The sequence below is a fragment of the Notothenia rossii genome, assembly GCF_949606895.1.
Source record: "Notothenia rossii genome assembly, chromosome: 2".
NCBI classification, from domain to species: Eukaryota; Metazoa; Chordata; class Actinopteri; order Perciformes; family Nototheniidae; genus Notothenia; species Notothenia rossii.
In genome coordinates this window covers 59,919,745-59,947,055 of record NC_136904.1, presented here as the reverse complement: position 1 = coordinate 59,947,055, position 27,311 = coordinate 59,919,745, and the positions used below count along the sequence as shown (strand labels likewise).

General features: G+C 39.3%; 2 protein-coding genes across 17 annotated transcripts; one reads left to right on the top strand and one right to left on the bottom strand.

Annotated features, from left to right (window-relative positions):
• Positions 1-2,642: 2,642 nt before the first annotated feature.
• On the top strand, positions 2,643-12,566 carry LOC307028132 (uncharacterized protein). 10 transcript variants are annotated; one of them, XM_079662930.1, is made up of 21 exons: positions 2,643-2,719; positions 4,147-4,264; positions 5,135-5,444; positions 5,645-5,765; positions 6,146-6,220; positions 6,522-6,911; positions 7,138-7,236; positions 7,469-7,674; positions 7,801-7,979; positions 8,144-8,237; positions 8,333-8,442; positions 8,715-8,840; positions 8,954-9,068; positions 9,182-9,235; positions 9,543-9,597; positions 9,824-9,915; positions 10,155-10,247; positions 10,389-10,490; positions 10,586-10,756; positions 10,930-11,106; positions 11,453-12,566. In XM_079662930.1, the coding sequence occupies exons 3-13, from the start codon at positions 5,346-5,348 to the stop codon at positions 8,973-8,975; spliced, it is 1,521 nt and encodes a 506-aa protein (XP_079519056.1). In that variant the 5' UTR covers positions 2,643-2,719; positions 4,147-4,264; positions 5,135-5,345; the 3' UTR covers positions 8,976-9,068; positions 9,182-9,235; positions 9,543-9,597; positions 9,824-9,915; positions 10,155-10,247; positions 10,389-10,490; positions 10,586-10,756; positions 10,930-11,106; positions 11,453-12,566. The 10 variants fall into 10 exon arrangements, with proteins under 10 accessions (XP_079519056.1, XP_079519059.1, XP_079519054.1 ...); XM_079662933.1 differs by lacking the exon at positions 9,182-9,235 and having other exon boundaries at positions 8,715-8,802; XM_079662928.1 differs by lacking the exon at positions 9,182-9,235.
• Positions 12,567-15,297: 2,731 nt separating this feature from the next.
• Positions 15,298-25,354, bottom strand: LOC307027882 (uncharacterized protein). Of its 7 annotated transcripts, none has more exons than XR_013804791.1 (8): positions 24,964-25,352; positions 23,834-23,951; positions 22,599-23,118; positions 21,651-21,822; positions 18,219-18,939; positions 17,549-17,613; positions 17,216-17,259; positions 15,298-15,977 (listed from the first exon to the last, which is right to left on the bottom strand). XR_013804791.1 is itself a non-coding variant. In XM_079662562.1 (8 exons), the coding sequence occupies exons 4-8, from the start codon at positions 21,692-21,694 to the stop codon at positions 15,941-15,943; spliced, it is 930 nt and encodes a 309-aa protein (XP_079518688.1). In that variant the 5' UTR covers positions 21,695-21,822; positions 22,599-23,118; positions 23,834-23,951; positions 24,964-25,340; the 3' UTR covers positions 15,299-15,940. The 7 variants fall into 7 exon arrangements, 5 of the variants coding, with proteins under 5 accessions (XP_079518688.1, XP_079518690.1, XP_079518691.1 ...); XM_079662562.1 differs by having other exon boundaries at positions 15,299-15,977; positions 18,219-18,958; positions 24,964-25,340; XM_079662564.1 differs by having other exon boundaries at positions 15,299-15,977; positions 18,219-18,958; positions 22,775-23,118; positions 24,964-25,340.
• Between the last annotated feature and the right edge of the window lie 1,957 nt (positions 25,355-27,311).

The following is a 27,311-nucleotide window of genomic DNA, read 5'->3' as shown; positions in this document are numbered from 1 at the left end:
GAGTTCAGCACTGATATAATCTTCATTACACCATCAATCAGTGGTTAAAAAAGAATGTTGGTGCCATAACGCATTTAAAGGAAACCAACCCAACACATAAGGCTGTGGGGTTTACCTTTCACTGCTGCAAGGGTCCCTGCTGGTGACTTGAGTTAACACAAGGCCTCCCCATCTCACACGTATCATATATTCACCCTTCTTTTCCCCAGGGCTGGAGGCAGGAAAGGGGGTCTGATGCAGCAAAAAACATCAGCCCAGACAAAACACAGATTGTTTCCTTCCATACAATGCACAATAGTCTACTTGCCAAATAAAGTTCCTCCTTTCTGCGCACACAGCAGGTCTGTGTAAAATGGTAAATCACTGCAAGGAACAAGTGCTGCATGTATCCTGGACAGAATGCCAGCACGTGGGAGAAACAACTACTTTTCTCTCTGATATAATGTCATCTTGTATTATTGTAAATCATTTGCATTTCTCAGCCTACATCTAAAAATGATCGCTGCTCATCCCTGTCTTCTCTAAGCTCTCTGATCTTCTGACTCATGCTAACGCAGTCACGCTAGTTGTCTGTGCTACTCATTGGCTAAATAAGAATGGAAACATACTGAAGGAGGTGTGTGAAAGTTTGTAAATGGATGTTTTAAAGGTCACTTATTATGCAAAATCCACTTTTTCATTTCTTTTATATAAATGTGTGTCACCAGTGTGTTAAGAGACTCGCAGTGTTTCAGGAAAAAATATTCTCTCTCTTTTTGTCCTGATCTATTTAAATAAAACCTGTCTGAAAATGAGCTGATCAGATGTTGCCCACTTTGTGATGTCACAATGTTTTTTTGGGTTGTGTAACCATTAGCCAATCACCAACCAAGGTAACCCCCCGGCACCATTGTGTTTTTTGAAACCAATCATCTCTCAAAGGGGCGTGGCCAGCAGCAGCTCATTAGCATTTAAAGCTACAGACAGACATACAGACAGAGACAACAGTCTGCCGTGGTTCCATCCCATTTCAAGTGCTGTTCGACGCTCGGCGTAACCCTCGGAGCACACACAAACATCCAAATCACAGAGCTTGAGGACTATTACGGGGTTTGTCAAGCGAAGCGGAGAGAATACTTACTTCCGGGTGTATATTCTCTAAAGCAAATGAGCTGCTCCGACCCTCGGTCCTGATGGACTCCAACTTGTGTTTATTAATCAAACAAATAAATAAACACAAGGATAATTATGTGTTATTGTTGAGTAAATGGAGAATTGCACAGGGGAAAATAACGTAGATCTATGCCACAATTTTAGATGCAGATTTTGTTCAACTAATACGTTTGCGCTGTGGACCAACACTATAAATTGATGGGAAAGGGGGTAGCAATAAAGATAACACCATTAAACAGTAACAGTTACACAACATAACAGAAATAATATCGATAGCAGCATCCCTAGCAACCACCTTGGTAACAATGAAAACATTGAATGGACACAATTTCCTGAAGTAATCTTCATAATAACAAGCAAACTAAAGATCATGTACATCCACTGCACACATAATCTGAAATAACAACTCATATTTCTTGCATCAAATGACATCAAAACGCATTTTAATGGCCAAACTAACCTTAAAATAGGCATTTTCCACCGAGAATAAAATGAATCCTACAATTTCAGAGGCGTTTTTGTAGAAATACTACGTCCCAAGTTGTGGACCAACGTAGTTATTACACGTTTTTTTGTGAGACTGGGTTGGAATGCCAGGAACACATTTTCTTCAAGGATTCAAGGTCACACTATGCTCGTCATTGAAAAACAAATGATGATCTTATGGCCAGCATATATCACTCTCAACAGTAATCCAATCTTGTTAACATAATGATAGTAATACATGACAAATGAAAATATTCTATTGAAAAAACTTTCTGTCAAAAACATAACTGCTTGGGATTAGCTTTTAATGCATTTTAAATGTTGGTTACCTCGTGCTACTTGACACAGTTGCTTTACAAAGAGTTATAGGCCAGACTGCTTATATTAGTAGAACTTAGTTATGGAAAGTTTATCAGTAAATCTCCCCTGTGCTTTTTGTAAGACAGTCATTTTGTGGCATCATGTTGCAAATAGACAATAATAATGCAGGGGGAATTCGGAGTGACTTGCTAAGATGAAAATAGTTAACGTTATTTTTTTTATTTTAAGTCTAAACTGTTAAAAAGTCTTACTCGAGTACCAAGTCATGGGACACCAGTCCACAAGTCTGCTAGTTACTTTATTTCATTCTGTAAGGAAATAAACGGATACCAATAGATGCATGGAGCCGCAGGACAAATTATTATTATTGTTAATCTCACATTATTTATCTTAACTTGCACGACTGGTGACCCTTAAAATGAGGGAGGAAAAAAAAATGGAATAATCACTAACAATTAAATGCCAACAAATAGGAGATTTTTTTTTACATAGCTCCTTTTATGTTTTTGTTTCACACTAAAGTCAATTGGGACCGGTGTGTAGTAGCCATTTTATGGGTGTAGTTGGCGTGTCAGTTTACTTTATTTATATTTATACTGCAATATTATTTTGGACACTTGGTGGCAGGGGTGAGCTGCACTGGGCGTAAAAGGGGTCATAGGTGACCGGAAAGGACCAGGACACAGGAGGAAGAGCACACCGATTCCACCAGCCCGGCAGGTGCTCATACCACAACCATTGACTGAATAATTAAACCCTGGTAATGTAAACGCTCAAAAACATAATTCTAAACTGCACCAAAGGACCGGAAATCATCTGCTTGTTTCTGCGTCTGGATCACTCCATCTCCTGTCAAGTAATGGCAATAAACGAATATAGGACATTGGAACATTAAAGTTGTCATTACAGCATTAATATACACAACGATAGATTGGAATTCTATATATTCATGGTCGACTCACAATATAACACTAAACCTATAATAGGGTTAGACATGAGAAGTATTTTTATAAAAGCAATAATAAGATGCCCTTCTGATTCTAATTGTATTTTAACTTTAATATCCAGGCACATCAAATAAGATAAAGTATTGCAACACTACTTTCGCTGGTTTATTTATGTCTGTATAGGCCGTTGTTGTGAGTGTGGACGGTCGGAGCATATACTGTGTTACCTTAGCCGATCTCCATTTAGAAAACACGCATTTTAAAAGATTGTTCGCCTGCCGTCTGTATGCAGACTTGTCAAAGCGACTCTTAAAGAGCATCTTGCAGGGTTTTTTTTTTTCTACATTTATGCTTAAACTTGCTTGAAAATTACAATTAAAAAAAGTGAATGCAGGATTTGATATGTTTTACGAGACATAAGGGCAGGAATTCAGAGGGAAAGGAGCAATTTTGAGCTCTGCTCTTAAAAACTGCTTTTTTTAAGGTCATACGTCAAACGCGTCATATTACATCACGCAGGGGACACATCTCCGCTGTCTGACCGCGGGTATAGTAGAGTTGTGTTGAGTAGAGCGGTTGTGTTTTAAGGAGCTGGTATTTTTCGGTAGTTTTACATTGTATTTCACCATTTGTAATCATGGTGCAGTATTGTGTTTGTGCAGGTTGCACAAATACCAGCCTGTCAGGACATCGAGTCCACAGTAAAAAGGACCGGAGCTAGCGTTCGTTCCTGGGTGCGTTATGCACAACCTGATCTCACCAGAATGCGTGACTCCTCCACAACTCCTTAACACCGCATTGCGTCGTGGAGTCACGGAATCTTTTATATTTGCGTGTCGGCACCACGCAAACAACCCCAATGTAAAGTGAATGAGGCTCCTTTGTCGTGGTGCACACACGCATTTCTACAACGTCCTGCAGTGAGCTTTTTATTCTATGAAACGTTTTAAAAATCTACTTTATAGCTTGTAGTAACTCACGGGAGGCTTCTTTTATTTTATTTGTATTCATAATCATTTTTATTTTTCATCAGAATGTATTATGGTGCATTATTTACCAATGTTTGTTGTCAAAAAACGGTGCATTTTTATTAAATTAGTTATTTTCTAAGGAAGGCCAGAGCTTCTGCTGTGTCAAATAGATTGTTCCCTTTAGTTTACGTTATTTAAAAGACAATTACATTTATATTTGATCATTAATACTAATAATAATCTTTTTTTTTATAACAACGATAAACCAGAAGAAGATGCCGTCGTTACCACGGCAACGTTATGTCGCGCTTGACGGCAGTGACGTAGCCACGTGACGTTGCCCACGATCACGTCACTTTCATTCATTTCATCTCACAAGGGACTACAGTAAGTATCTAAAATCAAGGGGAGTTTATTTCTTTAAAACACGAAATGATATTGCTTTTATTTATTCCACTGTAGCACAGTCTCTATAGCGTTTCATTCCTGGATATTATGTTGAGTTTTGTAGTGTGTTTAGCTTTTACAATAGGCTACGCGCAAGCTAGCGGCCACGTTCAGCTAGCCTCCGGCTTTCCGGTCAAAGTTTGTAGCTGGATAGCATTTATAGTTTATACAGGTAAATGACATTAGCTGTCCCCGGCACAGTTTGATAGTGGAGGTGCCTGCTAGAAAAATATGTTTAAATGCTTGTATTTGCCCATGTGTTGTAAAGACAGCTTTCAACACAGAGTTGTAATAGTGGAATCGGCGATGGAGTGGAACAAAAATATGGACCTGGAGTTTTTCCAGAGGATTTGACTGGCCAGTGGGGACATTGGGATTGTTACATTGTAGAATTAAAATATATAGTAGAAGATATAAGATATATAAATTATACTAAATTATTATTGCATAATAGAGTAATGCACAGATTAATTATTATTGCACTCTCTTCATTTTGTGTATTGTTTGTATATTGTGTCTGTATTGTTTGTATGCCATGTCCCTCATAATATAACAATATGCACAGTATAAATTATACTAAATTATTATTGCATAATAGAGTAATACACAGATTAATTATTATTGCACTCTCTTCATTTTGTGTATTGTTTGTATATTGTGTCTGTACTGTTTGTATGCCATGTCCCTCATAATATAACAATATGCACAGTATCAATTATACAAAATTATTATTGCATAATAGAGTAATGCACAGATGTTACTGTTATTCTAAATAATCCTAATCATGTTTTTATTTTTCCTGTTTTACAGCTTCTTTACAACTCTATATCACCAACACACACATATCCACACACACACACACACATATAAAACCAACGGCACTTTTAAGAGCCACTCTCTCTCTCACTGTCTCTCTTTCTATCACTCTCTCACTTTCTCTTTCAATCACTCTCTCACCTTCTCTTTTTCAATCCCTCTCTCTCATTTTCTCTTTTAATTACTCACTCTCTCTTTGTATGCCATGTCCCTCAACCGTGAAGTGAGGGTCTTTGAGGATCCCAATGAGGCCAGGATGCACATGGCAGCATTGATTAGCGAGGCTCTTGTCCATGAGGCCAGGGTGAGGCTTTTCAAGATAAGCAAATACCCAAGTCTGTAATATAATCATTGCTATTGCTTTTTATTGATGTAATGTAAAGGGTCCGACCTTTTTATGCAGACCTTTTTATGCAACCGTTAAATAATTGCTCAAATATAAGAGCTGCTGTCTTATGTTGTATTACAACTTTGTTGTTGATCTCAACCTCTGAAAAAATATAGGCTACTGAAACCCCTGCCATCCCTACGAAAAAGAAAAGAAAAAGCAGGAAGAGACCCCTTTCTAATCCAGTGGTCACACGCAGACGTGAGAGACAACGGGAAACTCAACGCTCCGCATCAGGTTTGTTCTTTACTATATCATGATTTCTAAATCTAAGAATAAAGATAATTCATAACAAAGTTATTTTGGTGTACACAGTAAGAAATTATGTAATGTAAAGATACCTCTTGACAAATCTGTTGCAATGTTTAAAACATTTTCAAATTAAATCAAGATATTGTAAGAGCCTGTGACCGATAATCCTTGCTTGTGTTGTATTTTTGAACATGTGTACCTCGATTTGGATAAAAGTATGGCAAATGTAAATTGTCATTGTGATGCTGTGGTAATATGTTCTTAGTTTCATTACCTGCAGTCCTTACAGAGCATTTTCATATTACAATTAATTGGTGTAATTTTAGATTGATTGAAGGGTTAAGCAAAAATGACTGTCTCTGCAGCTTCACAAGCCAGAAGAGACGATCCTGTGCATGAGGAAGGCCTTCAGCTAGAACATCAAGAGTTTGGTAGTCTTGGTGAGTATATTGATTATAACAGCAGTTGACTGGCACTACAGTTTTTCCCAATTTTTCCATTTTCATACTCCTCTAGTTCATCATAATAAAGTATTGAGTGTTGACTGTTTCATGACAAGTGAATGCATATTTGGTATAAGTATCACTTGCTAATATTGCTTTGGATGCATATGATGATTCATAGCATGTTGCTATTATTAGTCCGCATATATTTTTTTCCAACTCAAAAGTGTTTCAGTATACTACCTTAATATCCATCATACCAGTTTTAGGGTGTCTTAACAGCTGTTTTATTTTTTAGAAACACATCTCCAAGAGTTAAGGGACAACCTAACTGCAGTCCAGGTTCTGGGGGCAACAGACGGAACGGTTTCTGCTTGGGCACAAAGGCAGCTTCTCACAGATGTGAGAATGAAAACGGCTAGGCCAATGCTTTTTAATGCAAAACTCTCAGCTGAGAGAATAGCCATTCAGAAGTGCCACAGATGCTGTGCAGAAGAAGCGGCTATTAGGTGCCTGGACTGTGTTCCACTGGACATGGAGTTCCTCTGTGCAACCTGTGACATGGAGGCCCACAAGAGGAATATCTTCCATGACAGAGAGGCTGTGTTCAATGGATTTCTGGAGCCCATTCCCCCTACAACTGCTGTGGTGGTGGATGAAAATGGCCAGCCTCAGTTTTGTGAACAAAGTATGTAAAGATTAACATTACATTACAATGTCCCATTATAGTGTAGTTCCCAAAATTAAGTGTGAATGGGAAGTGTACATAGCTGATTGAAAAAAGTATGATTGGTTTTGACTAGGGCTGAAAGATATGTGGAAATTATGCAAAATGTTATTGAATATCTTGATAATCTGGAGAATTAAGGAAAAACTGTAAATACACCCTTCCTAACATATTTTCTATATTGCAGTATGTCAACTGCCTGTTCCTACTCCAAGGTCAATCTGTGAATGCTCTGATGACGTCACAGTTACTCCTTGGAAGCATATTTCTGTGGTCACCATCAACGGTATGTTGTTCTGAAAGCCCTTCTTTTTGTACAAGTAGTATTGTACGGCAGAGTTTTACCACTTTGTGCAACGCAAAGATTTTGATCACCTGGTCATTTTCAGACAACACCCAAATGCCATGTCAAATAGCTAATACATCATATATGCACATCTATGTATAAAATACAATATGTTAAGGCAAACTCACAGTTTGATTACCGAAATACCTTTACTTTGTCCATTTGTTCACAGGACGATACAATGTCTGCTCTGCAGAATGGACTCCTGAGGTTAAAGACCTGCTTTTGTATCGGTACTGGCCAGCTAGCAGCAGCTGCCAGACGCTTTACAAATATGATGTGTTCACCTCATTGGAGCACATGAAGGTGACACCACCAGCCATGTCCAGGCAGGCATTTCTGAAAATGTTGGAGCACAGATCTGTTCAAGCTGGACGGGTAAATCTGCCTGAATCACACGGAAACATACAAAAAACAATATCATATTACTGTATACCATATCATTAATTGTTGGCATTGCTTTCAAAACAATTACTAATCCACTTTTAATAAATCAATATACAGACAGGTAGTATCTGTGCTGATACATTTCAGCGAAGCTTCTTCGAGTTTTGCTTCTGTCAGTACAAACAAGAGGATATGTGCCAGGTCCATCACTTTGTTTGTCCAGCATGTTCTCCAGACATGTTGGCTGTCTGCTGTGATGGAAACCGCAAGCATTACCGCTTTTCCAAGTCAAAAGGGTATGTATAGGTATTAATGAAAATGATAAAGAATACACCGCTAATACAAATAGTAGCCCTTGGGGTTGTGTTTGAGTCGCCATAACAGACATTAAAACAAATCATAGTAATGTAGTGCTTTGTGATTTTTATTATTGACTTGTATGTTAACTTATCATGGACAGGACTGAGGAGCCGCCAATCTATGAGGGCTTGTTCCTGGCCAAGGACGAGGAAGTCGCAACATTTGTTGACCTTGTCAGAGGCAACATGAAAAGTGTACGTTTTTTTTCTTATTATGATAGTTGCAGTTACACCTGTGGTGTTCTTTTTTGTGTATGTCAAAACTTGTGTGTAATAAACTGACTTTATAGGGAAAGGACAGTGCCGTCTGTGGTACGGCCAAATTCACCGCTGGCAGAGAGATGTCAAATAAGTCTGGTGCCCAGATAGACGAGGAGGGCATTCAAGTGGCAGTTTGCAGGTATGTATTTGTAAGTGTGTCTGTGTGTGTATATGTGTTTGGTTCTTGAGTCTGGTCTCATTATTTCAGTTTTAATAGCAATCAAAGTCTAAGTCTTTGTAAGAATTGGAACCATTAAACACTTTTGATGGTGAAGCGGAATTTATCCATCATTTGTAGTATCCAAGTGTTATTTTTTGTTATAGCTACCTAGATGACAGAGATGAGTGCTTAAGCCAGGCCTTGCTGTGTCAGTTTATTATTAACAACTAGATTTTCTTCTGATTAATCAGACATGGGTTTCTCTTACGAGGACTGAACCACTTCCGTGGAGAAAGATACGCTTACCCAATGTTTCTCCAAAAAGAGATGTCGAAGAAGGTAAATGTTGACTTCTTCTGTATGGATGTAACATGCAGGTAATCCTCACTGTCATATTGCACATCCACAACAATGTTTAAAATGGCCCATGCCTCAGCAGTCATTTTAGATGATATTGATATTGTCACAAAATGTTGCTCCTGCTTCTTAGGTACTGGCCATACCTTAACTAAATAGCCGGGGGATTACCAGAGCTTCTGCCGTTGACCGAAATGAGGCCATTTCTTAGCGTGATGCATGCTAAAGCCCATACAGCAAAATGCGAGGTACATAACACCTTTAATGCAAAGGATTTTTAAATGTTGTGCATGGCATGCCTTATTGGATATCAAACACTTCTAAAGAAATGCTACATAACACTACTTGCGCTGTGTTGCAGGTGAGATGGGGTGGCAGAAGTCAGGACGGAGCAGGAAACACATTGGGAGAGGAAGTAGAGCAGCTATGTTATTAATGGCATTATTGTAACTGTATGGATACAAGAAGTCTTAATAGAAAGCAGTACAAATATGTATGTGTCATCTCAGTGACAAGCCTGTTGATTAGTTTAAAGCATATCCTTTATGTCTGAGTTCAAATGAAAGATAGGCAGCTCATATGTTCAGCAACACTAAATGCATGCATATTGTAGGAAGTCAGTCCACAAGTTTTCTCTTAAACCATCCAGTTCAAGATCTATGATGTGTAGGTGATATTGTTATGTAATGGTGACCGAACATTAATTGTAACATTCATTATAGGTAAACAGCTTTCTCTCTAGGGCAGCTCTGGTCACAAAATACATGACAAAAGCAGGTTGGTATTAACACTACACACTGTGTGATAAGGCAGCCCTGATAAGTATTTTACAGAGAGTTCCCTCCTTAAAAACCTTATTGGTGTATTACTTTACTGCAATTACCAGTTCAACAACCTTTCAACGATTGGGTTTAGTCATGTCTATCAGGTTTCTCACTCAGTATTGCCTTTTTGATGTGAATACTTCCTTTTTTGTTTGTGGATATATTTGTGTCTTTTTTAGGAAGAGTGAACATGCTCACTCAACAGGCCATGAGTTGGAACAGAAGGAAGAGGGACAACCTTCATCAAGTTTTAGCCCACAGATATGTCAAAGTAAGGGCAAATTACAATTCTCTTCTCATCTGACATTACATATTTACGAAGGATGTCTGCAATGTAACCTCATGGCTATATACATTATGTTCTCCCTTATCCACACTTCCTCTTGCAAGTCAGATGGTGTCATGGAATGTTTCAACTGTTCTTCTGAAGGTCTTGTACTGAAAACTGGTGTTCTTTGCATTATGGTGTTGCAGGGTGCTTTTCGCTAACATTTTCTTTTTTTTGTAAAGATCACAGAGAGGGCAAAGGTGGAAGCTGCCAGCTTCAGCGACTTCAAAAAGGAGAACAACCTTGATCAGGAGACCATACAGCAGCGGTCACAGGTAAGACATACCACAGGTTTTCCATATATACATCTGTTAATTACTGTAAGTTTAGACACACAATATAAGTTGGCCATATGTTGAAACTGAGACTGTCACTGATTGTATCTCTTCTCCAATTGTTTTTTTGCAACTATTCAGAGAGAGTCTACGCCCCAGGGTGTACTGAAGGACTGAGGGTGGATATTGAGAACATCACCTTCACTCTTTTGCGCAGGAAGCAAGATCTGTATCGTCAGCATGGTTTGTTGTCAAACGTAGTTATTGAAATTACCTTTCAAAAACAACAAAAACATTCTGGCACCATGACACAGTTTTGTTTCCGTTTCACTTTGCAGACAGCAACCAGGCAAGGCAAAGGAAGAGGAAGAGAATGAGAGAGCTGAAGAAGAAGCTTCACGAAAAAGTTGTGCAATACAACACAGGAGTGCAGGAAGAACAGATCGACGAGGAGTTGGCTTGCAGTCAGACAGAGGGCTACATCTTACCATGGGAGAGGCATGCAAATGGTAGGATAATTGCTAGTTTGGCTTGTTGTTTTTTTAGTCTATACCAAAATATGAAAGAACCAATGCTATCGCTACAAAGATTTGTGTCTCAGAAATGAAAATCATTCTGTAATAATATAATATATGAATAAATATTCCTTGTCCACTACTCCATTCCTTTCCTCAACCTAAAGGCAACACCTTCAGGTTGAAGAGGTCTGTCTTTGACCAGGTAATGCTGGTCAGACGTTTGGAGGAGGAGCAGAGCATCCTGGTGAAAGAGATGTCGCAGCACATCATGTTCCTTCTGAAGGAAGTGCAAGAAGTGGAAGCACTCAGAGGACAGACTTTGGAGGGCATCAAAACCAGCAGTATGTCTGAGATCTTAACATTTGAATATTTTCATCACCTCTTCAACACATTTCATGTCTTACATAAGTAGAACACATCTGTCACTGTGTCAGGCCGAAGTGAAATAGTAAATTACTGAAACTATTCATTATCAAGATCATAATTGATTATTTGTTAAGCACTATATAAACATTAATCAACATGTCCCATTTGGCACCCAATATATAGTAACATCCTTCAGTTTAAGATGGATTTACCTATTTTGTAGTGTTTTTACATATGCAGCATTGTACAATGCAAAGAGATTTGCAATTGTCATGGTTTGTTTACATTCAGCCCTTTTGCTGTGTGATTATTCCTCTACAGATTTCGGTGACCTGACAGAGGATGCTGCACATGGGCTCAAGAGTGTCCTCAGTCGGAGGTGGCACTTCCTCAAAAGCCAACACAAACAGGCTGTACATGCGTACAGCGGTGTAGCATCATAATGCCATGATCTTCAATTACAGCAGGACATTGAGGAGTCGGATGACAATGACTACACTAGCCCTGAGTCTGAGGAAGAAGACCTGTAAAGGTTTCTGCCAAGCAACGCAGAGGCTCTGGAGAGCTCTTTACAAGCGACGTGTCACGTCCACATGCTGGTGCAAGCCATAATAATGACAAAACACATTTAAAACACACTTAAAGCCATACAAAATAAAGACAGAATGCAGCGGCTCGTCTGGTCTTCAACCTTCCAAAACATTCCCACACCACGCCGCTCCTCCGCTCCCTTCACTGGCTTCCAGTAACTGCTAGAATCCACTTCAAGACACTGGTACTTGCGTACCATGCTGCGAATGGATCTGGCCCTTCCTACATCCAGGACATGGTTAAACCGTACACCCCAGCACGTGCACTCCGCTCTGCATCGGCCAAACAGCTCGCTGCACCCGCACTGCGAGGGGGACCCAAGTTCCCATCAGCAAAAACACATGGGTTTGCTATCCTGGCTCCAAAATGGTGGAATGAGCTCCCCATTGAAACCAGGACAGCAGAAAGCTTACACATCTTCCGGCGTAGACTGAAAACTCATCTCTTTAGACTCCACTTCGAGCGATATAATTACTAACAAAGAATTACTAACAAAGCACTTATATACTAACAAAGGACTGGCTTATCTAAAGCCAGTTGAGTAGCACTTGAAATGTTTGGCTCTATGAAACCTGATGCACTTATATGATTCTGCTTTCTTCAAGTTTGTATTTTCCTGGTCGAATGCACTTATTGTAAGTCGCTTTGGATAAAAGCGTCAGCTAAATGCAATGTAATGTAATGTAACATTATAAAACACTATATATGAGAACGATATTAAACTATGCACTTGTTTCGCCCGAGTTCATAGTAATGTGAAAATGTGTTTATATTTTGTACTTCCGTTTATTTAAAGCGCTTTGATTTGCTGATGTTTATCAAAATAAATTGCCTTGCCTTTATATTTAACTGCCTCTTATTACTCAAACAAATGCTATACAATGGTTGTTTTCTTGTCACTGCATTTTGTCATTCGTTGATTATGAACTATTAATGTGAATACATTGTACATAGAGTTCATACAATCACATAATCCTTTATTAGTAACATGTGCATAATGCAGGGTAAATACCAACACATTCTCACTCCCAACTCGTACTTCTAATGTTGTATTATTTTCTAAACCACACTGTGTTATTTAGTCAACAATAAGACACAATTATCCTTGTGTTTATTTATTTGTTTGATTGTATAATGTCGGACATTTGGAGCCGTCCGAGAGTCGGAGCAGCTCACAGAAGTTGCTTTAGAGAATTTTACACCCGGAAGTAAGTATTCTCTCCGCTATGTTTGACAACCCCCGTGATTAGTCCTCAAGCTGTGATTGGATGTTGGAATGCGCCGAGGGTTACGCCCGTTACGCCGAGTGTCAAACAGCACTTTGAAATGGGATGGAACCACGGCAGACTATCCAAAACTGGACTCGGACGGGTCCACCCCCCCGTCCCCAGAACTACACATGCTGGCTATTGTGTGTTTTGCAACATGTTCTATGGCACGTCTCTACTGGGAATTGTAGTTTTATAAGACGTTTTCGTATTTCCCATAATTAGAAGTTGCCACTATTAAACTGTGTACATCCCTGGAGGTTTAGGGGATAGGAAACACTCAAATTTAAAAAATATAATTACTACATGGGTGAAAATTGCTTGTGTCCATAATGGGCATCATTAATATATACCCACATGACAGAAGAGCTTTATTTAACAGCTGGTCTTATGTCTGTGACCCCTCCTGTTGTTAATTGATAAGCCTGAAACATGCACTTGTCAAGGTTCAGAGGCACATTTAGCAAATATGGTAGTAGCCATCGATCATCTTAAGATAAGATATAAGATATATTGATCCCAAGTTGGACATTTTTTTTGTTACAGCAGCATGTGTAACAGTTGTAAATATGCAGTGGTGTTTATTTGTAAATAATTTAGTATAATCACACAAATTCTGTGTTTTATATTTAATAATTCTCTGTTCCTCATTTATTGAATGTTCAATGTTTAACAAGGTCAGAGATGAATAAGGTCGGAGATGAAAAACTTGGGTCGCAGGTTCCTACTATAATAGCTTTGTCTGCCACAAAAAAGTAAAAAAAGTAACCACTTTCATTCAACTAGGCCAGTAGGTAAGGGCTTTCCACTGGATAATAACTGCAGCGATGTATATGTTTTAGCTGAATACACGTTTAACCCTAATTGATGCAGTTAGTCACTTCTTTAATATTTGTACTTTCTGATGTAAAGTCAAGGTTGTAACTGTTTGCAATGAAGTTGTGGGGCGCTGAACTGTTCCTTTGATTCTTTTGATATATGATAGTAGAATAGCAGATAGCTTTTTTCTTATTCAAAAGAGGCCTTTAGACCATTAGTTTGTCTGTCTGTGTCTCCTATTAATATCTAAGCCTGACAAAGTATTGATATATTGCTTTCCTGCAATGTTAACTACTGTAGGCTATGTTTAAGCACTTATTTTAACTGATATTATACATATGTATTATACTGTCAGGTATTGAACATTCAATAAATAAAGAACACAGAATTATTAAATATAAAACACAGAATTTGTGTGATTATACTAAATGATTTACAAATAAACACCACTGCATATTTACAACTGTTACACATGCTGCTGTAACGAAAAAATGTCCAACTTGGGATCAATAAAGTATATCTTATCTTATGATGATCGATGGCTACTGCCATATTTGCTAAATGTGCCTCTGATTGGAACAAACCAACACATTCTCACTTATTAGTTTGTCTGTCTGTCTCTCCTATTAATATCTAATAATAAAAATATTAAAATTCGATAACGTGCTTCAACCACTAGGCTTGATTTCTATCAGCTGTGCACCGTTATGGTGTAAATATCGCCTATCTACCAATTGGATCAAATATAAAAGTCAGCCGAATTAGTGTTGATACTGAAAGGAGACGTATTGCGTGAAAATAAATCTAAGATGTTGTTTAATTGCTGACATATTTATGATTCACGTCACGTTTTCAGTTTTGGGGGCAGTTCTTCCTGTTTGTCCAGAAGCCTTCTCATCAGGGCTCTATAAATACAGAACTACGGCAGATGTGTAATATGTAATGCAGCCGAACCGTGTATTATATTGCCGTTATGTCATGACCTCCAAAGAGAAAAGAAAGCAAACTCGGAATAAAGTATTGTTTTATTTTTAAAAAACTTTTCCGGATTTCACAGGAAACAGGGAGTCCGGCTAACTAAAATGTCCGTGCGGAAACAGCCGGACTCCCATAGATCCGATTACACACATTCCCTCAAAACTCACCTTTTCACTCTTGCCTTCAACTCCTAATCAATTAACCCCTTGCCTTTATTCCACCTAGCTTAGCACTTTCTACTTTTGTTGTTATTTTGTTTTACTTGCTTATAAGCGCTTTGAGCACCAGGAAAAGCGCTTTATAAATGTAATCTATTATTAAATTAAAATAGACTACAAACAGTGTATTCTCAAAGGATTGAAGCATTGGCTACTTATTTCTTGATGTTTTGTGCATTAAGCATTCTGTTATTAATGTTTTCAATAATGTACTATCATCTCAAGGACCCCTTGTGGGCTGCTTCTGTGTATTTCAATCAGGAGAGACTTCGTTTTGTTTAAAGAACATTTATTGACACATGCCATACGATAAATGTTAAGTCTTTGGCGATTAGACCCCGATCCTGAAATGGTATATCTAAAAGGGGAAATGCAGCCGTGAGCATACTGTATAGGGAACCCCCCGGGGTCTAGACACTGGTGATGATGCTGAAGATCTGGATTTGATGAGGAGATGGGATGAAGAGGAGGTGTGATGAGGTCTTTGGATTAGCTCTCCTGGCACTGGATGTGATGAAAGGAGGTGGATGGGGGGGAGGAGGGCGGCAGCATGACAACCTGAAATAACAGCTGACTGCGGTTTTAAAGTTTGGCTCTAGCATGGTGATTGGCTGCTGGAGGATGAGGTGAAATGTAATATGTTAAAGAGAACGACTATGATGAGCTGATTATATGCAGCTGCGGAGTGAATGTATATATATATATATATATATACCCAGTCTTCCTGAAAGAACTTGCGCTGAGCTTCATTTTACATCAATATGCAATTCACCTGTGAAATTAATTGCCAGTGGCCATAAAACAATGCATACAGGGATCCTTCAAGTCAAAAACAATGTAAGTCTGTTGCAGTTGTCAAACTGTTGCACTTTAATTACATACAAACACCAAATCATTTTTATTTGCATTGCATTGGGATTTGCATGGGGTGGGAATCAGGCTGCTTGCCAGGATGGAGGCCAGGACATACCACTGAGAAAAAAATAAAATAAAGGGAGGGTGAAGAAGAATTAGTGAGCAGTAATACACATTCAATCGATTTTCATTAGGCTACTGTAACATTCTTATACTGTTTTATAAACGTTTGAAGACAAGTGCAGTGTTGTATGAAGTATTTGGTATTACAGTGTATGGATGCAGCGATTAAAGGTAGGGTATGTAAGTTTGAGAAACCGGCTCGAGTGCGCTAGGATTTGAAAATACACAGCAGGAAAAAATCTGCCACTTCCTTACAGAGCCCCTCCTCCAACACACACGAACACGCACATGATCAATGAGGGCACGAGATAAGTTTGTGCACAGATGGAAGGCTGACAGGCAGGTAGGCCATCCAGTTATTTTAGCCGGGCCGGCTCAGATGATTGGTCGTGCTTTTTACAGAACTACGGCTTCCACAGAGGATATTTTTGTATGGATTTTTTGTCAAAGCACTTCAGATATTCATTGCTATCGGGATGTTAAGAGCATTCCATGGAATATAACAAAAAGTGTATCTCAAGCCGGTTTCTCAAACTTACCTACCCCACCTTTAACCAATGTCACTTTTAACAGTTCAGCTACACTGAGTGTTTTTGTTCTCACTCTATAAACAACTACATTATGGTACGTTAAGGTTCCTTACAGCAACTGTTGCTCATTGACAAATATGGAAAACTGGTTAATCGGGTTAATAAAGGTAAATAGGCACAGCAGCTGAAAATGCCAAAATGTTGTGGAAAGATCCTATAAAACCTCTAATTATAAGTACACATTCATCCATCCTTAGTGTAATCATTGTAAAACACTGACAAAGGTGATGTTTCCTCAGACTATTATCATAACATCAAAATGTAAAATCATTGCATCCCTAGAGCCTTACAGCAGAACATTTCAAGTGAATAATAACTACTCCAACAGGCACATTGTATTCCAAGATAAGGGATCAAATAGCATTTGATAGATGCGTTTGTTACGTTACAATTTGATCTGCCCAATAATAGGGTACTGATATATTACCCTTTGTTGTAGTTTACGGTTTCACGTCTTGACTGTCACTGTTGTTAATTTGCACATCTGTAGATTCATGAACTTGTGTATAGCTGGTGCTACAGACAGCAGAACTTTTTGCATTTTTCTTTAACAAATGCCACCTAAGATAATGGCGTGCCAACAATTACCACAAATGTTAACAGCACACAAAGATTTAATTGTACAAAAGCAAATTAACATACCAAATGGTGCAGGGCTCCCACTGGTAAAGGTGCTCCGTCCCCCCCTGTGGCAGGCAGACAAAGACATTGTACATCTGTATGTTATTTGAACGTTGAACTTTCACAAGTACTTATAATATATGTATTGTTAGAATAGTTTGCATATATTTAAAAAAATAGTCATGAAAAAAGACATCTGACCGACTAGAGGGATTTACAGGATGTTTACACAAATAGCTTAATATTGTGAATTGGACAACAGCATTCCTTCAAGGTAAGATCAAGTAATTGCTATACACATTCAGAAAAGTTATCCAACAGCAAACACTGTCATCCAGATAATCATTATCCTACCTTTCGGTTCCTTGTCCTTAGTATTTCGCGGACAGGGAACACCTCGAGTTGGTTGTGAGAGCAATCTGTAATTGTATGGAATACATTATTTGCACAAATGTGCAGAACAGGTAAAGTACGTTTTGTATAGGGCTCAACTCAGAATGCACAAACATTTCCACTTTGTGACATAAGCACATTTAGAGTTTCCTACTGAGAAATCACAGAAGTTTCAGAGTCTACACATGGTTTTATTCAAAATCTTAGCTTCTCTGCCATTCCTTCGGGATGTTGCTGTGTCTCCTAATGGACTGATTACATCTTACATTGCTTGCTACTGAGTGGATATGTTTTAGTCTTACATTCATTACACTGGGACTTGGGCTCTGTAGCACTATATTACATTAAGCAAGGATGTGCAAGCTTTTCATTCAATTGTAAAGTATAGAAAGGTTTTAATGAATGTGACTTCAGCTTATCAGACAACATACATACAGGTTACTCTGTTGTGTCTTTGTTTTAACTCCAAAATGTGCATGTGTGCTAAACATTAATATAGCATCCATGCATAACATTTTAAGGCAAATATGAGTCCGGCCTTTAATAAATCAATGTTTGGAACGTCTACAAAAATCGCAACATTAACTTACTGATGCTTATGTTGCATCTAAATGAGTAGAATACAAGCTACCTTTTATTTTGATGGTTCTTTTACGTTGCTGCCGCTTTGGTGGGATTTGGTGTGATGGTTCCTGGTGTGAGGGTGGGTGGGTGATGGGAGCCTGGTGTGGTGGTGGGTGGGTGGGTGATGGGAGCCTGGTGTGATGGTGGGTGGGTGATGGTAGCCTGGTGTGATGGTGGGTGGATGATGGGAGCCTGGTGTGGTGGTGGGTGGGTGATGGGAGCCTGGTGTGATGGTGGGTGCGTGATGGGAGCCTGGTGTGGTGGTGGGTGGGTGATGGGAGCCTAGTGTGATGGTGGGTGGATGATGGGAGCCTGGTGTGATGGTGGGTAGATGATGGGAGCCTGGTGTGGTGGTGGGTGGGTGATGGGAGCCTGGTGTGATGGTGGGTGGGTGATGGGAGCCTGGTGTGATGGTGGGTGGGTAATGGGCGCCTGGTGTGATGGTGGGTGGGTGATGGGAGCCTGGTGTGGTGGTGGGTGGGTGATGGGAGCCTGGTGTGGTGGTGGGTGGGTGATGCGAGCCTGGTGTGATGGTGGGTGGGTGATGGGAGCCTGGTGTGGTGGTGGGTGGGTGATGGGAGCCTGGTGTGGTGGTGGGTCTGCTGTTTCCCCTGGTTGCTGATCACATGGCACCAAATGTAAGATATAGCTATCGGTTGGGTTGGGTGGGTCTTGGGGTGGTGTTGGTGTGTCAGGGGTCTCTTCTTGATCTGGGTTGAGTGTTGTCCCTGAGTTTGCCGTACAAATCTGTTTAAAAGCCAACATATTTATTTATTTATTATGTATAATTCCAAAATGTTGCATTGGTTAGTTATCTGTTCATATATATTTATACATATCCACATCTGTTTATACAACCATTTCATTCATGCCTCCCCATTAGGGATGTTAAGATTCACCAATTCGCATCGGTGCACCGGCATAAACGTTCAAGATGCGAGTGCACCGGTTGAAAGAGTGCACATCGGCTACAGATTGGGTTGAACTCGCGATGCATCGATTGTAGCGTCTTTGCATCGGTAAAAAAACGATTCATTCATATAATATCCCCTCATCCTGTCAGCACTCTGCAGAGACAATCTCTGATCATTGCTTCGCACTATGGAGGCCGAGAGTCTGAGTTATCAACACACATGGAAGTCGAAGAGAAAGAGAAACACAGCGTACCGAAAAATACCTACAAATCAAACGTTTGACAACACTTCGGATTTTTCAAGAAAGACGGTCAACTTGAAAAATCGCTCGCAAATTGTAAACGATGCCGTGCCGCTTTAGTAGTACGAGGAATTTAGCGACGCACATAAAGAGGCGACATGGCTGCGGTTGAAAAGAGAAACCTGAAAGTTAGACATATGAGTGAAATAATTCAGTGAGGTGTTCTGTCAGAGAGAGGTGTTTAGTTTACAGCAGCCTGCGACGGCCAATAATACTTTAAATGTCTTCCTTACTGTAAGCAGTTATGATAGAGCTGTTTGTGAAAGGTTATTTGTATTCTTTATTGTTCCTATAGAAACCACTGCTTTCTGCTCACTGGTGAGTTAGCCTTTGGATGAGTGTTAAGCACATCAGGCTGGCAGCTGTATGGGCATTGCACTATGGTAGTTGTTATCTGCACATTGTTAATCATGGGCAATGCATCCTTACATTGTTTAACTGTGAGGTGTTATACAATTGTACTCTGGAGAGTTTTTTAAGGTCAAAAAGGTAAAAAATAAACAGCATGATGGGATGTGCAGTGCTAGTAGAGAGAACCAAATATGTAAAGCACTTTTTTGTTAATGTATGATTTGCTTAATCTGAAGAATAAAACAAAAATCCTCTGTCGTACGATAATGAAGTATCATTATTTTGCATCGTGTTGAATCGCATCGTATCGCCCCGTATCGCATAATGTTGAATCAAATCGTATCGAACTGTATCGCAACAGGGGTGAATCGTATCGTATCGCATCGCTTGGTGTTTCAAATGTATCGTTAATGTATCGTATCGTTGGCAACGTATCGAGATGCGCATCGCATCGGCCTCAGTGATGGAGATGCACATCCCTACTCCCCATATTAGTATTTCATTTTACTTTCTGTTTCATCTTATTCTATTTTAGATGTATATATTTGACTTATTCCTGCATGTTAGTTTTGTACCTACGTTGTTGGACTAGTTTCTTCTTGCACTATTTTATTTCTTCTTGTACTGTTTGTATGCTGCATTGTTGGAGGAGCCTGGGAGTTAAGATTGTCATTGGCAACAACTACGCTGTAGCTGTGCATATGACAATAACACCTTTGAATATTGAATGTTTGATAACAGGAACATGGAATACACACACATACATTATAAAATATGAAATTAGGCCAATGTGCAAAACATGCAAAAAAAGGCAACCATAATCTACCTAAACTGTAAAAAAAAGTCAAATTGATTGAGTATGTTTATAAATATTTAAAAATGTTTACAGCAATCAAACTGATCGCTTCAATATTTGCAAAAGTCAATGGTATCCCCCACACTGGGTTATCATTGGAAAATGGAAGTTTTATAAGTGAACAAAATGTATTTATTTAAGTTTTGGCCTGCAATATAATTAGGACTCATATGTGAGATTGTGCGAGAGCTGTCACTGGCTTTATTTCTAGACTTTGCTATCCATATGTGTAGGTGGGAAAGATGTGCTGGGTCAGGTCACTTGAGAAGACGTGTGTGGAGGCCGGAGTGTCTTCAGTGCGCTCTTTGTGCACCACAGAACGCATTGGAAACACAGTCTGGTACTTGCATCTGTTCTGCTATTGTTTACTGCTATTTCATGTTATCTTGGATTTTTTTCATCAGCTGTGGTGCGCTCCACAACTGAGCACGAGTGTCAGTACTATACTGTTTCAACCATCTCCTCTGCGCTCCGATGGTGGGGAATGTGATGGCGAGACAGTGCTGATGAAATACAAAGTGGAATTTGATTTGAGATTTGAGTTGGCTTACTTCTTTTACAATTGAAAGATGCTTATGGAATTAGTTATGGCTCACAAGCATATGCACAAATAACACTGATGGTTTGAATGTAGGATCTTTAAGAAACGTGTGATATTAACTGAAATTAAATATGTGAGAGGTTATATATAATAAGGCTTATAACATGTATTTATACAATCTGGCTTCAATTCACCACCTCACAATATGCATAGACAATTTCCCCTGTCACCATAATCTTCTGTCAATTAAAAAAAATATATAGATTACAACTTTTGCATGGGAAGTGGCATACACCTCTTTCAAGCCCTGTTTTGTGCATACATAACAGTTATAAATGAGACCCCAGCTCTTCAAAATGACTCTCTTTGTTGCTTTGAAATAAACAAGACAAATCAACACCACACATTGTATAACAGATAGTCAATATATGCATGAGTGACTCGTGCAGATGGTTATTAAATAAATGCAATCTCACCTGCAACCATCAGATTGTAGATGACCTCCACATTTTCGAGGCATGTCTTGGTGTATGTGGTCAGCTGGGCATGCGTGGGCATCAACACCTTTGTTTTAGATGCCACCCTCTTGCTAGGGGGATACGCCAACAGCATCAGGGGCTTCAAGCCAAGGGCATGCAACTTTTCCATCTGGGAAAGTAATTGTTGAGAGGTAGAGAGATCAATTAGATAAATACACAAAACTGTTGTTTACATTTGAATTTATCTGCAAGCTTGCCCTGAAGTAGCATCAAAATAAATCATCTACACTAATATCCTGGCATCATAATAAAAACAATGATTTGTTCATAATGTTTTGTTGAATACATTTGGGATTTTTAACTTATGAGACATTTCCTAAACTTCCTACACATAATAGTTAATTCTGTTTGAAAATCATTAATCATGAATTATATTCTCATTAAAGGTAGGGTATGTAAGTTTGAGAAACCGGCTCGAGATACACTTTTTCTTATATTCCATGGAATGCTCTTAACATCCCGATAGCTATGAATATCCGAAGTGTTTTGACAAAAAATCCATAAAAAAAATTCATCTGTGGAAGCCGTAATACTGTAAAGAGCACGACTAATTATTTTAGCCGGCCCGGCTGTTTAACTGGACGGACTACGTGCCTGTCAGCCTTCCATCTGCGCACAAACTTATCTCGTGCCCTCATTGGTCATGTGCGCGTTCGTGTGTGTTGGAGGAGGAGCTCGGTAAGGAAGTGGCAGATTTTTTACGGCTGTGTATTTTCAAATCCTAGCGCACTCGAGCTGGTTTCTCAAACTTACATACCCTACCTTTAATGATACAATTAATACTGTGGATGTGAAGCAATACCAGTTAGTTTATAATCCTCTGACAAAGTAATAAAACTACTTTTCACACTTTTGGTGAATGAGATAATTCTGTAAACTACATACCAGAATGGTGGCGTGATCAATAACGTGGGACTTGATTCGTTTTTTTGTCATTGATGACAACCACTGCTGCTGCTGGCTTTGGAATTTTTCTATTTTCTTTTTCAGTCTCAAATTTTTGGGCTGTGTATGGTTACATACTGGGCAGATTTTATTACCACAGTAAATACTTTGCCTACAGCTTGGGCAGGTCTTTTTTTGGGACCCTCCAGCCATTTGTAGGAGTGAGAGAGTGAGTGATTAAAAGAGAAAGTGAGAGAGAATGATTGAAAAAGAGAAGGTGAGAGAGTGATTGAAAGAGAAAGTGAGAGAGTGATAGAAAGAGAGACAGTGAGAGAGAGAGTGGCTCTTAAAAGTGCCGTTGGTTTTATGTGTGTGTGTGTGTGTGTGTGTGTGTGTGTGTGTGTGTGTGTGTGTGTGTGTGTGTGTGTGTGTGTGTGTGTGTGTGTGTGTGTGTGTGTGTGTGTGTGTGTGTGTGTGTGTGTGGATATGTGTGTGTTGGTGATATAGAGTTGTAAAGAAGCTGTAAAACAGGAAAAATAAAAACATGATCAGGATTATTTAGAATAACAGTAACATCTGTGCATTACTCTATTATGCAATAATAATTTAGTATAATTTATACTGTGCATATTCTTATATTATGACATGGCATACAAACAATACAGACACAATATACAAACAATACACAAAATGAAGAGAGTGCAATAATAATTAATTTGTGCATTACTCTATTATGCAATAATAATTTAGTATAATTTATATATCTTATATCTTCTACTATATATTTTAATTGTACAATGTAACAATCCCAATGTCCCCACTGGCCAGTCAAATCCTCTGGAAAAACTCCAGGTCCACATTTTCTGTTCCACTCCATCCACGATTCCACTATTACAACTCTGTGTTGAAAGCTGTCTTTACAACACATGGGCAAATACAAGCATTTAAACATATTTTTCTAACAGGCACCTCCACTATCCAACTGTGTATAAATGCTATCCAGCTGTATAAACTATAAATGCTATCCAGCTACAAACTTTGACCGGAAAGCTGGAGGCTAGCTGAACGTGGCCGCTAGCTTGCGCGTAGCCTATTGTAAAAGCTAAACACACTACAAAACTCAACATAATATCCAGGAATGAAACGCTATAGAGACTGTGCTACATTGGAATAAATAAAAGTAATATCATTTCGTGTTTTAAAGAAATAAACTCCTCTTGATTTTAGATACTTACTGTAGTCCGTTGTGAGATGAAATGAATGAAAGTGACGTGATCGTGGGCAACGTCACGTGGCAACGTCACTGCCGTCAAGCGCGACATAACGTTGCCGTGGTAACGACGGCATCTTCTTCTGGTTTATCGTTGTTATAAAAAAAATGATTATTATTACTATTGATCAAATATGAATGTAATTGTCTTTTAAATAACGTAAACTAAAGGGAACAATCTAGTTGACACAGCTGAAGCTCTGGCCTTCCTTAAAAAATAACTAATTTAATAAAAATGCACCATTTTTTGAGAACAAACATTGGTAAATAATGCACCATAATACATTCTGACGAAAAATTTAAATTATTATGAATACAAATAAAATAAAAGAAGCCTCCCGTGAGTTACTACAAGCTGTAAGTAGATTTTTAAAACGTTTTATAGAATAAAAAGCTCACTGCAGGACGTTGTAGAAATGCGTGTGTGCACCACGACAAACGAGCCTCATTCACTTTACATTGGGGTTGTTTGCGTGGTGCCGACACGTAAATATAAAAGATTCCGTGACTCCACCATGCAATTCGGTGTTAAGGAGTCGTGGAGGAGTCACGCATTCTGGTGAGATCAGGTTGGTTATGCATCCACCTCCCTGCAGCACATACTCTCCACAGCTTTATCAGGAAAACGTATTACTTCTCTCTCCCCACCCCCCCTTCGCTGCTCTCTCTCTCTCCCCTCCGGTACTGTGTTGTTTGTGTATGCGTGGTGGCTGTCACTCCTGGCTCAACCTCCACTCACCTGCTGCAATCAGCTGTGCACCCTCCCCGACTACACACCTGCTTTCCATCAAGCCATTTACAACGGCATATCAACGGAGGCTCCACAGCCTTTCTCCGCCAGATCGTCAAGTATCAGCCGTATCTCGCGTCTCTCCTCCGGTACACAGCACCGTAGTGTGGAGTTGCATTACGTAACGCGAGATACGGCTGATACTTGCGCCTTAGTTTCTGTTATGGATCAGTATCAACAGTTCTGCCAGTAACGTTACTATATTATCAATGCTACTTTAGTTATAGCCTGACATATGATAGCTAACTTTACAATGTTGTGATGTGATGTTAGCTAACATTCTGTAGCTAACGCCGGTCACTCACCAAGATAGCTGCCCAGTTCTCCACTGGTTCTCCTCACACCACAGCTCAATTTCTCTCCGATGGCCGTTATTTCTTCTACTCCTTGGCTGCTCCTGGTCTCTTGGACGCCTAGCAAGCTCATAATTATAAGGTTGTGGTCCGTCATATGCATTCGAATATTCATGTTCAACTTCTTCTGTGTCTTCTGTATCGAAACTAGCATTGGGATCCATGTTTATTAATACGTTACACCGGCCGCTCTCCCCCTTGTGTCCCCCGTGTTACGTCACACGCGGGAGGTCACGTGCCGAGGCTTTTTATGCGGAAGTGAACATTTCTTACAAAAACGACGCCAGATGTCACTGTAGTGTATATTTCTGTATATTTTTTTGAAAATCTAGTGTATTCATCATTTTCCTACACATTTATTCACAGGTGTCTTTAACCTGGAAGTTGCTCTTTAAGCCCCACGGACCCGGTTCCGGGGCCGAAATCGCGTCATTTGCAGGAAACAACGTCTAAGAAACCTTAATATTTAATAAACTATGAACATTTTTATATCCATATAACAGGAAAAAACTCATTTAACTGATCTTTTTCATTTTTATTTTCAAAAAAACACACAATGCTAACAGTGAGCCTCTGAATTAGCCCCGAGCGAAAAATGCTAACCTATTATTGCACCGAAAATCACTCCTAGCCCCCTTATTACTTATCCTAGCTGCACATCCAACACATCGTGTATGATCGTAAAGACACAGAATCTAACGGTGCCCACCTCAACACTGAAAGATACAAACTCTTGACGTTATCAACAAAAACGTACATCAAAACATGTGTCGCTAGGTAGCCTACAACGCTAACATGGCTTACCTTGGTTTTGTCTGGTCAAAACTGGTCTTCAACGGCATTAAAACGATAAAAACGATGCTGTAGTTAATCCATAGGTTAATATACAATGTGGCTGTGTCCCCTTTGAAATTTTCTGATAATCTATAAGCAATAAGACTGCAATTCTGTTTTCAAATATCAGAGCAGGCCATTCCTAGGCTCTGTAGCAAGATTGAATGCACGAAGACGCCACCTTTTCTTTTAACATGAGTGTGTGCGGGACGATTTCCCTTCGATTCTATTGGCTCTAACAGTCAGAAAGAGATGTCACATGTCAAAATCGAAGAAGGGGGGCCAGAGATAAGGAAAATCCACCCAAATGGCCCCAGAAGAGGTTTTCTTTGCTAAATCTGTCTAAAAAGGTCAAATATCACTTGTTTTGCATCAATCTTGATACAGGGTACTTCTTATATGTTGTACTTTGGATTCCTAAAGCTTTTAGTCTACTAACCCATGATCCAAGGTTAGTCTATAAGTACAAAATATCTTTTGGACGGACACTATAATTTACAGTTTTTTACCATGTTCAATCTGAATTTTCTTTAAAATAAAAACATCTTTATTGATTCTGACTTTTCTACATCCAACTCACAGGTTTATCATAATTTTGAGAAAAAATATTATTAATTTAACCCTTTTAGAAGGGAAGATATGGTCATTTGTTCTGGGAATGTCATTTTCGAGCCTGAAACCTGAAAAACAGGCTTAGGGCTTAAGAGGTTCATGGTTTTTACTAACCGGTATCAGTATGTTGTTACTTCAGCATCATTTTGAAACGTGTATTACAATTAAATCACGGTCAAATATGTTCATCTTGTTGTAGTTGTAGCCCCCTTGCCAGCGATTCTCTCTCTCTAGTTTAGCATACTCAGCCCGACTCAGCCTGGTTGTTGGCCCGCTAAGAACCTCGATTTTATGGGGCCAGAAATACTGTGAAATAGTACCCGCTAGCCGGTAGGCTACTACGCCAAGTGGAAACGCTACCAAAAAAAGGGTTGTGCACGGCACGCTTAAACCGCGCTCCGCACTGTAGTGAAAATGCGCCATAAGTCTGGGCTTTTAGTGTTACTCAGGTACAGTGTTAAAGTCCTCACTCATATCCCTGAATGCTTTTAGCACTCCAAAGTGTCAAAATGTCCCATTTTAGGTGACAATGCATTATCACACATCTGATCTCTGGCTACATGGGTGGGGGTGACTAAGAGCATCATTTAGACTGAGCATTTAGCACACGTATTCTGCTGTCAGTCAAATAGCCCACATGCAGCCTTATAGCTGTTCATCACTATGAAGAGGATGTGCACCATAGAACAGTGATTTAAGAACCTCACTAATCCAAAAGTATTATTTGTTTACTCAAAGTAAACCAATCGTTGTTATTCTGCACCTGCACTGTATACTTACAGTTTAGACTTGCCCACTTTCATACCCCTACTGTGTCATACAGCCAGGTCAGAACTGATCTATTTAATTCAATG